Genomic DNA, 16,432 nt, shown 5'->3' with positions numbered 1-16,432 from the left:
CTTAACCATCTTGGCGATTGCTATATTAGAAGCATCAGTAGTGAGAATAAATTTTTTATTAAAATCTGGTTGTGCCAGTTCTACTTCGTTCGACAGCAAGTTTTTCAATTTGACTGCTGCATTAATTGCTTCTTCATCTAAATTGATTTTTATTTTTTTAGACATGTGTTGTGAAATTTTTCCATTTTCACCAGATAAGTATTTAGTAAGTGGTTTAGTTATTGACGCGTAGTCTTTTACAAATTTTCTATAATAACCTGTCATTCCTAAAAAGCTTCTTAATTGACGTAATGTCTGAGGGATAGGAAAATTGCTTATTGTATCGATCTTTTTAGGGTCGGTCTTAATTATATTATAGGAGACTATACAGCCTAGGAATTCAACTTCTTGTTGATAAAATTTAGATTTTTCGAGTGAAATTTTCATGTTGGCATCTTTAAGGGTTCTTATAATTTTTTGTAAATGGATTTCATGATTCTTTAAGGAATTTGAATATACAATAATGTCATCTATATAGACATGACAAATTTTTCCGATATATTCTCGCAATATATCATCCATTGCTCTTTGAAAAATGCTAGTAGCATTTTTTAATCCAAATGGTAGTCTTAAATATTCGTATTTACCATTATTTATTGAGAATGCTGTCTTCTCAATGTCTTCTTCTTTCATTAAGATTTGGTGGAATCCTGATTCCAAGTCTATTGTAGAGAAATATGATGCTTTTCCTAAATTGGAAAGAATAACATTTTTGTCAGATATTGGATACCTGTCCGAAATTCTTTTATATTAAATATACTGAATTCTGAGAAATGGGTTATTATTGTGTGACCGTTAATGGTCCTAATTCTTTTTTTAATAACTAATTTTTCCCTAACTTCAAATATGTTTGGCGAACAATAACAACTTGTTGCGCCCGTATCAATTAGAATTTTAATCTTCTTTTGGACTTTGTTGTGGTCGCGAAGACATATGGGAGGTCGTGGTTTTGTCTAAAAAAGCACGCTCATCTATGTTATTGACCCTCTGATATTTAGCTGGAGGCTGTCCACTGTTTACTTTGTTGTCCATTTCTCTTTTTATAAAATTGTTTTGTGGATTATAAAATTGTCCACCTTGGAAATTTTTATTTCGATTGTTATAATTTCTGTTAAAATTATTATTCTGTGAGAAACCTCTTTGATATTGATTATATTGTTTATTTTGATTATACGTATTTTGCTTAAATTGATTGGAGTCATCAACCTCCATTGGTTCGGGTTTACTAAATGTTCTTTTTTGATTAAAGAATCTGTTGTTGGTAAAATTGTTATTAACAGGGAATCGTAAATTATTCCTGTTGTTATTTAAGTGATCGTGAGCATTATTTCTGCTGAAATGCAAAGCGAAGTTTGCTCTCATGTTATTTGATTCTAATTCCTGAGCCTTTGCCAAGGCATTGGGTAGATCCTCTGGAGAGAGTGAGAACAGGATATTGGATAATGGAGCATTCAGCCCCGTGATAAACACTCGAAGAGCGTTTTGACGATTTTGATCATTAACAACCTTAGTTATATTACTATTTGTACCATGCGTCATGATGGTTTTGTTTATTAAAAGTGTTAATTTCTGGTTCACTGAATTGTAGTAATCTATAATTGAACGACTTCCTTGTCGTAGTACACTCAATTCTTGTTCAAGAATGTGTAGGGGTCGCTTATCTGCATAAGCGAAATCTAGACGACTAACAATAGCGTCAAAGTTTAGAACTGTGCCATGGCTGGTCAAAACGTCATTGGCATCCTGAATAATTTTATTACGTAGAATCGTAAGAGCTGCTAAGTATCTCTTACTTCCTTTAGTGTAAAGATGAATAGAATTATTGGCGGCCAACTTACATACAGATTATTTTTGCCAGAGAATTCGGGTAAAGATTTGATTATACCTAAGGATTCATCGCATTTTATTTTATCGTCTATTGTCTGAGTTTTGTATTCAGTGACTACGTTTGTATTCGTCAAGGCTAATAACTGGTTTTTTAACGTATTAATTTCTGCCTGAAGGCTAACTGTGTTAGCAGCAATAAGTCTCGTAATGAGGTCAGTGTTTTCTGTCATCTTGGATACGCGGAATTTATTAAATTTTATAAAAATTTCGTCCAGTTTTAAGGATTCTTAAATATCGAATATCCAAAAACGAATAACCAAAAACAGGGCAAAAAAAAAATTTTTGCAGAGCTTTTTTTTATATATATAAGGGAAAATTACTAAGGATTTTGCGTAAAAATTATTTAATTATGTATTTTTTATACAAGTATTCATTAATATTTTTATTTAATAGTTACATATATATAAATATTCTTTTTTAACGCACCCAGCGTAAACGCAGTTATAGTGCTTGAAAGAATTAGTTTTAATACCAGCGATTAAAGCATTGGGTATTTTAATACAATCTTTATTACAGTGTTTTTATATAAATTTATTTAAATGAAATAAAAAGGTAAATAATAATGTTGGTGTTGATTACGAAATACCTCCAGTAATTTGTTTATAGATGGTGTTGTTCCTATCAGTACCAATAGTAGAGAAGTTCTTATTGTGATTGTTTTTGTTGTTACTCGTAATGTTGTTGGTCCAAAGGTTACTGCAACTTCCGTTGTAATTGTAATTTTAATTAATTTTGTAAGAATAAGTGCGTTTCATTAGTTTTAAATTATTTTTACTACCGGTTTTTTTAATTATTGTTTAATTATGAATAAATTACTACTTTTGATTTTTATAATATTCAAAAGTTTTTGTTTTTATGCACTGAAATCTATATATCTTATTTTTACTATATTTTATAGTTATTGTATGTTTTTACTCTTTTACAATTGATATTTGCAATTGTTGATTTGTGCAACAATTCGTAAATATTGTCAAACACAATTATTATTTAACACTTTTATTTATTATGAAGTTGAATTCTAAACTTCAATATTAACTTTATAGATAATTTTATTTATCTTTTTAGTGTCAGTTATTAAAAATTTTTTTTTTTTGTGTTAAAAAAATTTAACTCATAAAAAAATTTTTTACATCGCGAAATCTCGTTTTGTATTATTTGAGATTTTTGATTTATATGTCACTTTTCTCCCTTTTTTTTGGGATACTTGATTATTAAAATTCGCTGCAAACACCTTTGTTATCGGGTGTTATGTATTGCAGGAATTTTTATTAATTTTTACACTCACGTCGCGTACTTTTTTGTTTCCGACATTAGCGTGAGTTTACTGTAGATTTTTATTTTTTTTACCACTCGCGTCGCATACTTTTTATTTCTGCATTTGTTACAAGTGCTCCACGTTGGGCGCCAATTAATAAAATCGAAAGTTCTTTTTGATTTTTAAAAAAATATATATTTATTATATTAAATATATATATGAATTACATGTTATAAATTTAGTTTTCCGAATAGGTCGGATTTAAAGCTTAACTTCTTGAATGCTCGAACTAGACTGACTTTTGAAGTTTTATTCTTCAATAACTGAAGTCGTTATTGAAATTCTGGAATTGGATTTTATCCAATTAAATTCAAGCTTCTAAAATTCCTAAGAATTTTCTAGAAGCGTCTTTTCTCCATCCAATAGGATTGGAGCTTCTATTTGCTAAAGCACCTCGTCAGCGTCTTTAGCTTTGGCGTCAGTAGCCAGATGATGATATTTGTGTCCAATAATGATTGAACAATTCATTGATCAAGTATTTCAAATGATACTTGATACGTTTTCTGTAACTTAGTTGCATCTTTAAAGAAAACAATTTTATTTTCCTTTGCAACATTGTTGCCATATGTAGTATAGGCATTAAGCCTGAATGTGTTTATATGAACGAACGCGCGTAGGCGTCGTGAGATATTTTAATGCGCAATATCTAAGTACGCATTCTAAAGATACAAAAGTATTAAAAAGTGGCGCAATGCCGTTATATAAATTTAGGGTTTTAACTTGCATCCATTTTCCTGATATATTTATGTTGTCATTTTTAACATAAATTTTGTGTCTTTTTGATGGCTTCAAGGTCTCTCTTCAGCTGTAATAAAGCTGATTTATTTTCCTGTCTAGTAAAGCTTAAGTCCTTTTCAATATAAATCCGAGTGCCATGCAATTTTCTACAATTTTTAAGACAAATTTTGCCATTTCAGAAGCTTCCAACTCTGCGATCACACCCATTTTATTTTTCTTTTCAAATATCACTTTTGTGTCTCGAACTATAATACTTGTCATTGCCATTTTATCTCGGAAAATTGCCTCCACGTCACTTTTTTTTTTTTTATTTTTCATAACATCATCGAGCGAAAAATCTGGCGATAGCTTTGATCGCATACGCTTTTCTTGCCTCTTTGATTGCCTTTTCGGTGTGCACAGGTGCGATTTACTAGCGGCATTTATAGCATCTGTTGGTGGCGATCTTTCAACTGGCATTTTTTCTTTTTATATATATTTTATATATTTGTTTTGTTCAATATTATAATATAATTGCAAAGTTTTTAAGTTTCTACGTTCTGGTTGTGTTTTCTTTTAAAGCTTAAAAGTCGGTTTGTCACACAAACCCGACAGCACAGACATAAACCACTCTGAGCTTTATGCTTAATTTATTTTCTATAAGTTTTAATCGAGCTTAACGCTGAATACAATTTTAAGTTCCACTGATCGCAAGCTCTTTTGTGTATATTTGATTTTTACTGTTGTTAAATACAATGTTACTTTGTCCACTGAAGTCTTAACGAAATAAAATTATATTATTATCAACTTTTAGCACCAGATTCGAAAGCGTAGTAATTACTAGAACGTTTATTTTCAATAGTCCACCAATTGTCATTTCTTTCTCACGATGTAACTTAAATTTTTCATTAAACTTTTCTGTGCGTGCACTTATTAGATGTAATTCACTAGGGTTATCAATCCAAACTCCAATAATCTATTTTTATATAATTTTTATATATAATAAATAGATTTAATAAAATCTATTTATATACCTATATATAAAAAATAAATAATTTAAACAATAAATTCTAAACTTAATAACAAAGATAATAAATGTTTTCGATTAGAAATAAAAGGAAATACTCCAACTAATACTATTATATAAAAAATTAATTTAAAAAAAAATTTATTAGTTATTATTATTTAAGTTTTAATAGTTTCACAAAAACATTCCCAAATATGCAAAAACTATCCCCTACGTGGTAGGCACCTTGACGTGGTGTAGGGGCTTAGCTACAGGCAAGCTTGCTGACTTTGGGTCTCCTGCTCATTGTCTATGCAATGGTCAGAAGACCTTTTTGTCGGTCTGGCTTGTGGGTACAACAAAGAACGACCAGTAGTTGTGTTGTCCTGTAGTTTATGTGCATGTATGTGTGTCTTTGTCTCTATGTATGCATGTATGTTCTTTGTGTTTTTAGAATGAATGGAAGTGTGTAGGTCCACTAGGTGTCTGGGGACCAGGGTTTATGACGAACCAAGACCGTCCATACGTGGTGCAGAGCCACATATTATGGCGGATCTAGAGAGGAAAACTCGATAAAACCCGCAATCCTGGGTGTATGAACGACCGTGCCCAAGGATGAATGGCACTGCGTAAGTGTGTCTTAGAACGGTGGACTCCGGATACCTGGCGACCTCCGGTTTCAATTCAGCCTTTCTGAAGTAAAGGGGGCGATGCTTCGGACGACCTTCCTTTCCCCTACACTCGTGGGAACATTTATGGACTCTTTAAAAAATTTGAACAAACAAAAAACTAACAAGGAACTAGGTACCAGTTCCGAAGACGAGCTCCTGGCATCAAGCCAAGAAAACGAGCGAGTCGAAACCGCCATACTACCCAAAGTAGGCAGTAGCAGCCGCACTGCGCCTACTTCGCACATAACAGTAAAATCGGCAGACAAGCGCGCCAGCCATAGTGCGCCTGCCGAGAAATCAAAAAAGTCTGAGACAAAGATCAGACGTCAAAGGTACCAGAAGGCCATGTTCATTCTTGGCAAGATTGCTAAAAATGAAGCTGAAGGTAAAGAACAGACGTTTGACCGTACAGACAAAGTACGATATCAGAAGGTGGTCGATGAGTATAACGAATACCAGGCCACCCTATCAAAACCCGCAAAGGCAATGAAGAGGGATCGGTCTCAGGACGAGACGGCCCATACTTCAAAAAGCAAGGTAGCGAGAACAAGTTCTACTAGTAAACCGTCAACGAGTGCGAAAAGGGCATATAACGAAGTAGCAAGGGATGAGCTACAGGTGGCGCTCATTGATGATATTACCGGCAATGGAAAAAAGGTGAAATGGGGTGAGATTGAGCCCAAGCTGGCTGAAATGGTGATGGAACACCTTCTAACAAATCTAAACGCCCCCACACCAGGCTTTGATTCATCAGAAGTGGTTCGTGGTTGCAGGGTCTTCAAATGTGATGACCAGCTATCCAAAGTATTTCTTGGCAACTGCATTGCTAAGGTAAGTGATGCATAGGAAGGTTTAAGGCTAAAGCTTGTCCCAGCCAACGATATCCCTAGAAGACCAAGGGCCCGCATTTGGCTGCCAATTATGAAGATGGAGCATGAGAAAGTTCTCCAGCTGCTACAACGGCAGAACCAAAATGTGCCAATGAATGACTGGGTAGTCATCAAGGACGAGGGCACACAAAAAAACAATATGACGCTTCTTCTGGCGATAAACGAGGAATCCGTGAAGCCATTGGAAGAAATGGACTGTAAGCTGAGGTTTGGCGTACGGTACACCAAAATAAAAATATTCCGCCCAACAGGCAATGATGATGATGGCAAGGAGTTAGAGGATGCTAACAAATTGCTTGACGGTATGAAGCTTCAGGAAGAAGCTTCAGAAACCTCGTAAGCCTGCACGAATGCTGAAAGTAGCACAAATCAACCTTCAGCATTCGAAAATCGCCTCGGACAATCTCGCCATCTTTCTCATAGAGTAGGATGTCGATGTCAGCATTGTGCAAGAGCCATGGGTCAGTGGTAAGGACATCATGGGGCTAATGCTGAAAAATTATAACAATTTATATATTAGGAACAATGGTAAGCCAAGATCATGTATCCTAGTTAAAAAATGTATTAATGCCTTTTTATGTCCACAGTATACCGATAAAGTTCTAATAGTCGTAAGGATCGAAATGCCAGGTGGATAAAATTTTATTGTGGCTTCTGCCTACATGGCACATGATAGAGATGCTCCTCCGGAAGAGGTAGTCGCGCTAGTAAACAGAAGTACATCAAAAGATATTCCCACGTTAATTGGATGTGACGCCAATGCGCGGCATACGCTTTGGGGCAGTTCGGAAACCAATGACAGGGGTGAGTACCTGTTTGATTTTATTAACAATTCAAATCTTTTAATTTGCAATAGAGGTAAAACACCTACTTTCACTTTCCCCAGTTCACAAGGGTTTGAAGGATGGAAAGAAGTGCTAGATATAACACTCCTATCCGAAAATTCAGATATTGTAGTCAGTAATTGGAAGGTATCTGACAAGAAATCCTTTTCGGATCATAGTTGGATTCTCTTCAACTTAAACATTAAACCAAATCATACCATCTCCTTTAGAAACCCGAAGAAGATAAAATGGGATATTTTTACAAGGGTAACTAAGGTGGAACTTAATAAAGTAAGACAAATTAAGATAGACTCTACTAGTAAGTTAGACGAGAGGATATATAATCTTGAGGCAGCTTTTAATATAGCTTACAAGAAATCTTGTCCAATAAGTAGGAGCAAAAAATCTTTTCCACCTTGGTGGAATTCAGAATTAAGTGATCTCAGGCAGAGAACACGAAAACAGTTTAACGAAAGCTATAAGGACAATAGTTGGCATGAATATAGGGAATGTCTTAAAACTTACAAGAAAGCTATCAGGAAGGCCAAAAGTAATGGCTGGAAGGAATTTTGTAAGTCAATTGAATCAACCTCATCCTCTGCTAGGCTCAGCAAGGTTCTATCCAAGGAAAGTGCAAATCCTTCTTATCTCAAAAAAGAGGACGGTACATGGACTGAAACCTCTACTGAGACACTAAGACTACTATTAGACACTCATTTCCCAAACTGTAACGATGATGCTAGAGAAAACGGTTCAATCACCTTGGCAAGCACATCATCACAGATGACTGAAGAAATAGTCACAGCGGAAAAAATTAGGTATTCAATTAACAGTTTCTGTCCCTATAAATCGCCAGGTTTGGACGGTATTTTCCCTATTATGTTGCAAAAACTACAAGACTTAGTGGTTCCATGGTTAGGGGAAATTTACAAAGCATGTCTTAAATATAGTTATGTACCACTTAGTTGGAGACAGGTTAAAGTAGTCTTTATACCCAAGGCAGGCAAAATCGGACATGAGTCCGCCAAAGATTACAGGCCGATTAGCCTAACTTCATTCTTACTAAAAACAATGGAGAGGGTAATAGAACTCCACCTAAGACAAAAGGTAGAACGCTTTCCAATCTCTAAATCCCAGCATGCTTACCTCAAGGGTAGATCTACGGAAACAGCTCTGCATGAGGTTATTCGTACTGTGGAAAAATCGATTCATTTTAAGCAATACTCGTTGGCAACCTTCTTAGATATTGAAGGAGCTTTTAACAATGTAAGCAATAAAGCTATTCATGACTCACTTTCCAGAATAGGTTTAGAGGAAGAGCTTAAAAATTGGATAATTACTATGCTTAAAACAAGGATTATTCAATCAAAGCTAGGCAGCATAACACAAACGAAGCACGTCAGCAGGGGTACGCCACAAGAAGGGGTTATTTCACCATTACTGTGGCTGCTGGTCGTGGATAATATTCTTAATATTCTAGATAAGATAGGTGTGAAAGCAGTAGCGTACGCGGATGACGTGGTTATTCTAGTGTCAGGTATGTTCCCTAACATAATTAGCGACATTATGGAAAGGGCCTTGGTTAAGATAAATACCTGGGCCACAGGTTGTGGACTAGGTATTAACCCAGGAAAAACTGAAATGATGCTGTTTACTACTAAAACCAAAATACCAGCTTTCAGGTTACCTTCACTAAACGGGCAACAATTAAAACTATCGGAAAAAGCCAAATATCTAGGAATTCTGTTGGATAGTAAGTTAAACTGGAAACACAATGTCGATCTTCGTATCAAGAAGGCATGTGTAGCTTTCTATTCTTGCAAGAGGATGTTTGGCAAAAATGGGGGATTCATCCCGAAATTACCCACTGGATGTACACGGCAATTGTACGACCAATTCTCACGTATGGTGCTGTCGTATGGTGGCCGGCTTTCGAAGCAAATTACGATATCTCAATATATACAGATGGCTGGAAAATTAGCGGTGGGGCAGGAGCAGGAATCTTCGCACCATCTAAAAATATAAATATCTCTCTTAGGATACCTAATGAAGCTACGGTTTTTCAGGCTGAAATCCTAGCAATAAGAGAAGCCTGTCGGCAAATTGCAAGCCACATCGAGAACAGATGTAGTGTTGCCATTTTTATTGACAGCCAGGCAGCAATTAAAGCTCTTGAATCCTTTATAACAAAATCAAAAATAGTAAAAGAATGTAGAGAACCAATTGACGAGCTAAACCGGTTGGCCGATATCACACTCATCTGGGTTCCTGGGCATAGGAACATCGTAGGGAATGAGAAAGCTGATAGTTTAGCCCGCTCTGGTTCCTCTCTAGATGCGTCACTGGCGGTATCAGTCTATATTACCCTGGAGACCATCAAAAGGAGTACCTTTCTTTACTTTCTGCAACTCGCCAATAACAGATGGAAAGCACTAAGGTCATGTGCAACTTCCAGGTTAACGTGGCCCACTAGGGTGGCTCACGTCATAAGGGGGAAAATTAAAAATGAAGTTTTGAATGAGCGCACCCCCTTGGAATATGCCATTGACCAAAAAAATGATATTCCCAAAGTTTTGGAACAATAGGATTAAAAATGACGTTGCGCCACTCGAGCAAAGTTGGGTTTTCAGTACAAAAAACAGAAATTTTTCATTTCAAGGTCATTTTTTATCGTTTATCTTATTTCAACAGTTATTAATATATACTCATTTGATAGATAATTAAAATATCTTTTTAATAAGATACGGATGAGCAAAATCGGTTAAAAATTATGCGCAAAACACAATAATTAGTTAAGCGACTGTGCTCTGTTTTCTATTTCATACCTTTTATCTGGCATGCACAATTACGTAATAGGTATATGCTACGATTTCGTTAATTATTTATAAAAAATTATAATTTCAAGAAAACCCTTTTTTTTAGTAATTAATATATTGTGTTTATTATGTTTTATAACATAAATCTGATTATGTGAAGGATAATTTTTATGATAATGTTCGACTACTTGCAGAACATATTGTTTTTCCTCTTTATATTTTGTCAAAATCGAATTATAATCCATCATAAGCCTAATTCCTCTTTCTATACAATCATTTATCATATGAAGTCTGGCACAAAATTCAAGTGCATCTCTATAATCTTGCGTCTCCATCCATGGCGAAGGATCGAAACTGATAAAACTATTAGATAGGCAAAAACGATCAAAAAAATTATGGAAGGCGGTACGGGAGCAGGTATCTTTTCGAAAGATATGCAGATAAGACAGTGCTACCGAATCCCTGCTACTTACAGCGTCTTTCACGGCGACATATATGTTATCGAAAAAGAGGTCAACATTAGACAACAAAGTACAATTCGTCCTTCGAATTTCACGATTTTTGTAGATAGGCCGCACTGAAAGCAATTGAATCTAAATTCTAAGATAGTATTAAAATGTCGTGATGCACTGATGAGCATCAAACATCATAAGGTCTCTCTTTGTTGGGCCTAGTACATTTCGAATACTTGGACATAGCAATATTGAAGGAAATGAACTAGCAGATGAGATGGCCAGAGGAGGTTCTGAACTGCATACAGGTTAGGCCGACCTCTCAATATATACACCGACTTGTAAACTGTTTAGGATAATAGAGGAAATCAATACGGTGACTAACAATTTATGAACTAACTGCGAAGACTGTAAGGTCGCTAGAATTTTATGGCCTTAGTTGGACAAAAATAAAACGAAAAGTCTTTTAGGCTTCAGCAAATCTGCAGTTCGTGTGCTTTCTGGAGTACTAAAGGGGCACAGTGCCATTGCGCCTATGCACCAACGGTAGCGAGTCCCAACAAGTGGATTATACAGGAGTTGCTAAGATGAAGAGTAGGTAAAATCTATCAACCACTTCCTGCGTCTCTGTCAAGGACTTTAAACAAGGCTACTTTAACGTCCTGGGGATCCTTAATTTACTGGCTTGGAAGAGATAACGAAAGCAAACTTACCGAATCTCTTCAACTTCATCTGAAAAACCAAATGGTTTAACAAGGATAACAAAAGTTAGCAACTCGCATCTCCTGGTAAAATTTTTTAAGAGCATTCCAATGGCAATATATGTCTCCGAGTAGAAGTGCTGACAATTGTCAGCAAGTGCCTTCCGAACATAACCTTACCTAGTATGGGTTAAAATTTTCGCACATATGCTCACCATAAAAATGTATATATCTCGTACAAATCATCCGAGTTATATGTAAATTGATCTCTTAAAATATACATTTGTAGTAAGTACATGATTTTCACCATCCATCGAGAATCTTGGATGGCACCTGGGCGCCACAGGTAACCATTCCTACTACTACAAAATATGTATAGCGTAGCGATCCGAAACCTTGCATTTGTCAAGGGCGGAAACTAAAATTGGAGTGATAAATTGAATCGTTCTGTCTGCGTTATCCCAATTTTGTTGAACTGATTACAGATTCAGCTTCCATTTTGGGACAAATTTCTTCATCGAATTTATTCCAATTAAAATCAATGAAATTTTTAGCCGCTCTTGCTTCGTTTGCTAAAAGGATATTAACTTCAGTCATACTCCCTGTACGACCATTTTCTCTTTGCTTACGAAAAAATTCTTGTTTTGACTACATTTTCAATTCTACTTAAATATCTTATATAAATTATTAAGTAGAAATGTATTATTTTTATTTTTTATTTATGTTTCTTCCGTTTCTTGTAAACATTTGCGATTGCATTGTGCATGCCAGCTAAAAGGTATGAAATAGAAAACAGAGCACAGTCGCTCAACTAATTATTGTGTTTTGCGCATAATTTTTAACCGATTTTGCTCATCCGTATCTTATTAAAAAAATATTTTAATTATCTATCAAATGAGTATATATTAATAACTGTTGAAATAAGAAACAACGATAAAAAATGACCTTGAAGTGAAAAATTTCTGTTTTTTGTACTGAAAACCCAACTTTGCTCGAGTGGCGCAACGTCATTCTTAATCCTATTGCTCCAAAACTTTGGGAATATCATTTTTTTGGTCAATGGCATATTCCTAGGGGGTGCGCTCATTAAAAATCGCATTTTAGTTTTTCTGAGCCACCCTAGTGGCCCACTTATAATAAAAATAAATCTCTGGAACTCATCAAAAAAGATCGCGTAAACACTGCAAGGCTTATTGCGGTTCTTACTGGTCATTGGTGGTTAGGAACTCACGGAGAGAAACTGCGTATTCCCCATAACTCTCACTGCAGAAGTTGTGGAAACCCGCGGGAGAAAGAAACAATAATACATTTTCTCTGTGAATGCCCAGCTCTAGCATCCAGAAGACATAGGTTCTTAGGAAAATACTTTTGTGATAGTTTATCAGACTGCTCAATGGTAAGGATGAAAGACCTGTTAAATTACCTAAATTCGGTGGGATGGATTTAGTCTCTACTCTTCTATACTAGGGTTCTTGCGAGGAATGTGGTAACAAAACGGCGAAAAATCGCTAATTGAGGTACATTTGAAGTTATCTTATGACCTGCCACTGCAACCAACCAACCAACCATGCAAAAACTAAACATTCTTGTCTATTTCTACTAGGAGTTATTTAAAATTGAAATCAATACCGTATTTGAAATCATATTATTATTATTATTATTATGTGTACGTTTATATTCTTTATTATTCATATTTTCTCACTAATGGCGCTCTGAGAATTTGAGTGAAAAATTGAGCCTAAAAAGGGGCTACCAATCGAACTTGTTCCTCATGCACGATCATAAAGTCCATGCTAATAATAAATTGTCGACAAAATTGGCTACGATAAAAGCAGACTGTACCTTACAGTTTTACATTTGTTCGAACTTTTATGCCAGTCAATGATAATGGTTTTTAACGAAACTGCTTTTTATTATCGAATGTCAAAATGAATGACTCATAGTCATATTCCTGTTGTTGGTCATTACTGTTTGTTACCCGCTTCAGTTGTGATATGAAGATTGTGGGCAATTGATGTAGTAACCCAGCTGACGCCACTTTGTTGGTTTAAAGAGGCTTGATTTAGTTTAACAATGAATTATTCATAACCTCGTTAATACTGCTTCTCTGATCTTGATGTTTGTTTCTTACAAGAGAACTGTATGCCGAGGCAGTTACATGTATTGATTTTTCTATGCTCCATAAAGTCACCAAAGCTATCAATATATATCAAATTGCATGATCGTTTAATATCAGCAAAATCAGCAACGGAGTCACATAATCGAAACCGTATTTTTGTTTTAACGCATCCGCAAACGCTTTGTAGTTTTAACATTTGGCTGGAATTTGTTGAAAACTTCACTGTATCACTCTTTAACGGCAATAATTCGTAACAGTTGGTGTTTCAAATAGTAGGTAGAAAACTTCAAACATTGCGTTATGGTTGTTAGTAAGCCATTTACATGCTATTTAAATGCTATTTAGTTACTACACGTGTTATACATCTCGAAATTTCTACTGATTTATCAACAGATGCTTTTCTACTTTGCCTGAAGAATTTTGTCAATCGCCGTGGAGTGCCTGTTCGCATCAGAAGCGACAATGGCACAAATTTCATAGGAGCACAGTCAAAACTTAAGAAACAGGAGAGGTTGTTAGATTTTGACGCTATGCAACAAGAAACTGCTAAAAGTGTTGTGGAATGGATCTTTAACAGTTCTGCTAATCCATCAGCCGGTGGATGTTGGGAACGTCTTGTCCAGTGTACAAAACGAATACTACATCGACATACCTCTTACAGCAGACAGTCCGGAATCGCTTACTTCCAATCATTTTCTGGGATGCTTAAATTCCACTCCAACGTCATGTGAAGACGAAAAGAAGATTTTATTACCGCACAAGCGAATTGGCAAAAAACCTTATAAACAAACGCATCTTTTCTGGGATGCTTAAATTCCACTCCAACGTCATGTGAAGACGAAAAGAAGATTTACTTACGCAAACAAAAGCGAATTGCACAAAACCTTAAAAACCTATTCTGGAAACGTTGAATAAATAAATATTTGCCGCAATTATTGAAACGTTTATTAGAAACGTTTACCTCACTAAACCTAATACAACTGAACAATGGGCATAGCCCAACGTTCGATAATGGTAAAGGCGTCTCCTACATAGATCTCACCTTTGTCAGCCCGTCATTAGTAAGGGGTTTGCAATGGAAAGTAACAAATCACTACACCCACAGCGACCATCATGCAATTCTTTTTTCCTTATCGCTGAAAGAGAAGTTTGTTTTGAAAAAATCGCAGAGAAAAGCACAGCAAATAGGCTGAAAAACTAAGTATCTTGACACAGAGATAATGGAATTCATGACCGAAAACATGAGTTTCGGAGACGGGGATGCTTTTGAAAAATTAAATCACCTTATGAAGGAATTATGCAACGTCTGTGATGCATCAATGCCAAGAAAAGGCAGAAGTAATGGGCGCCCATCAAACTATTGGTGGACGGAAGAAATAGCTTTACTAAGATCTCAATGCTTTGCCTCCCGTAGGCAATTCCAACGTCACAGATCTGGAGTAGATGCGGAAAAGCTTCTACAAAAATACCGAAAGAGCAGATCTAAACTTAAAAACGCAATTATTAGGAGTAAGAATCAAGCTTTTCAAACTCTGATCAATGATGTAGACCAAAATGTCTGGGGCGATGGCTACAAAATTGTAATGCATAAATTTAAGAGGTTAAGAGGCTTGGTACCCTCATGTCCTAAAATAATGGCGAATATCGTGAAACATTTGTTCCCAAAAAAGGGAGAACTTAGAATTTTAATACCGATAAACACCGATTTAAATGAGATTCCCCCGGTTACAAATTCTGAAGTCATAGCCGCTTCTTCCAGAGTTAAGCCCAATAAATCTCCTGGATTGGATGGAATCCCCAATACTGTACTGAAGAATGCAATACAAAAACAAGCTTCTATATTTACGGATGTTTACAACAGCTGCCTACAGGAAGGAATCTTCCCTTCGTGTTGGAAAAAGCAAAGATTGGTGCTTATTCCTAAAGGTAATAAGCCCCCAGAACTGCCATCATCTTATAGACCTTTATGCTTACTAGACACTGCAGGTAAGGTCCTTGAAAGAATTATAAGTTCTAGATTAGAAAAATTCACAGAGGCAAGTCAGGGTCTATCAAATAACCAATTTGGCTTTAGACCTAAACGCTGTACTGTTGATTCTGTACTACATGTACGCAACATTGCAAAGGACGCTACTAAGGGCGTAAAGTGGCTAGGTGGTACTAAAAAGTACTGCGCGGTAGTGACCTTAGGCGTTAAAAATGCTTTCAACACTGCTGAGTGGAAGAGCATCTTAAATGCACTGATGAAAATGAGAGTCCCAGAATATCTTTTGAAAATTATTACATCATATTTTAAAGACAGATTACTCCTATATGATACAGAATCCGGACCCAAAACATATAGGATTACGGGAGGGGTCCCCAGGGATCAGTTCTAGGGCCAATTCTTTGGAATATCATTTACGATGGTATCCTTCGAATTGAAAAGCCGGACGGAGTGCACGTAGTTGGGTATGCAGATGATATTGCAATAGTAGTGGTTGCAAAAACTCTAGACGAAGTGGCTAGGAATTGCAGCGCTACCATTGCAGCAGCTAAATCGTGGCTGCAATACAGCGGATTAGAGCTCGCTGAGCATAAAACTGAGGTGCTATTAATCAGCAGTAGGAAAAAGATTGAACAACTCTCAATTAAAGTGGGTGGAGTAGATATACAATCTAGCCACCAACTTACATATTTTGGTGTAACCTTAGATAGTAGGTTGAGTTTCAAAACTCACCTAAAACAATCGGGAGATAAAGCATCACGTGTCTGCAACACATTATCTCGATTAATGCCAAACATAGGAGGTCCCAAGGACACCGCTAGAGTTCTTTTAGCATCAGTTTCCAAGTCGGTGATACTTTATGCTGCCCCGGTGTGGGCACATGCTACAACCATTAAGTCGTATTCACGTGCAATGAAAAGTGCACATAGATTGTCAAACCTACGCATCTGCCGTGCTTACCGTACAGTATCGGACGATGCTGCGGGAGTATTGGCCGGACGCATGCCA

At 36.1% G+C, this 16,432-nt stretch overlaps 1 protein-coding gene across 1 annotated transcript; it reads left to right on the top strand.

The window, feature by feature from the left end:
• Positions 1-5,719: 5,719 nt before the first annotated feature.
• On the top strand, positions 5,720-6,481 carry LOC119664163. The gene has a single exon (XM_038073707.1). The coding sequence runs from the start codon at positions 5,720-5,722 to the stop codon at positions 6,479-6,481; it is 762 nt and encodes a 253-aa protein (XP_037929635.1).
• Positions 6,482-16,432: the final 9,951 nt, after the last annotated feature.

The sequence above is a fragment of the Teleopsis dalmanni genome, chromosome 1 (genome assembly GCF_002237135.1).
Source record: "Teleopsis dalmanni isolate 2A chromosome 1, ASM223713v2, whole genome shotgun sequence".
NCBI lineage: Eukaryota > Metazoa > Arthropoda > Insecta > Diptera > Diopsidae > Teleopsis > Teleopsis dalmanni.
Note: the sequence above shows the minus strand (reverse complement) of the source record. Positions and strands in the feature narration are given on the sequence as shown.

Coding starts and splice junctions, on each gene's coding strand:
- LOC119664163 (XM_038073707.1), top strand. CDS start 5,720: ATGGACTCTTTAAAAAATTTGAACAAACAAAAAACTAACAAGGAACTA.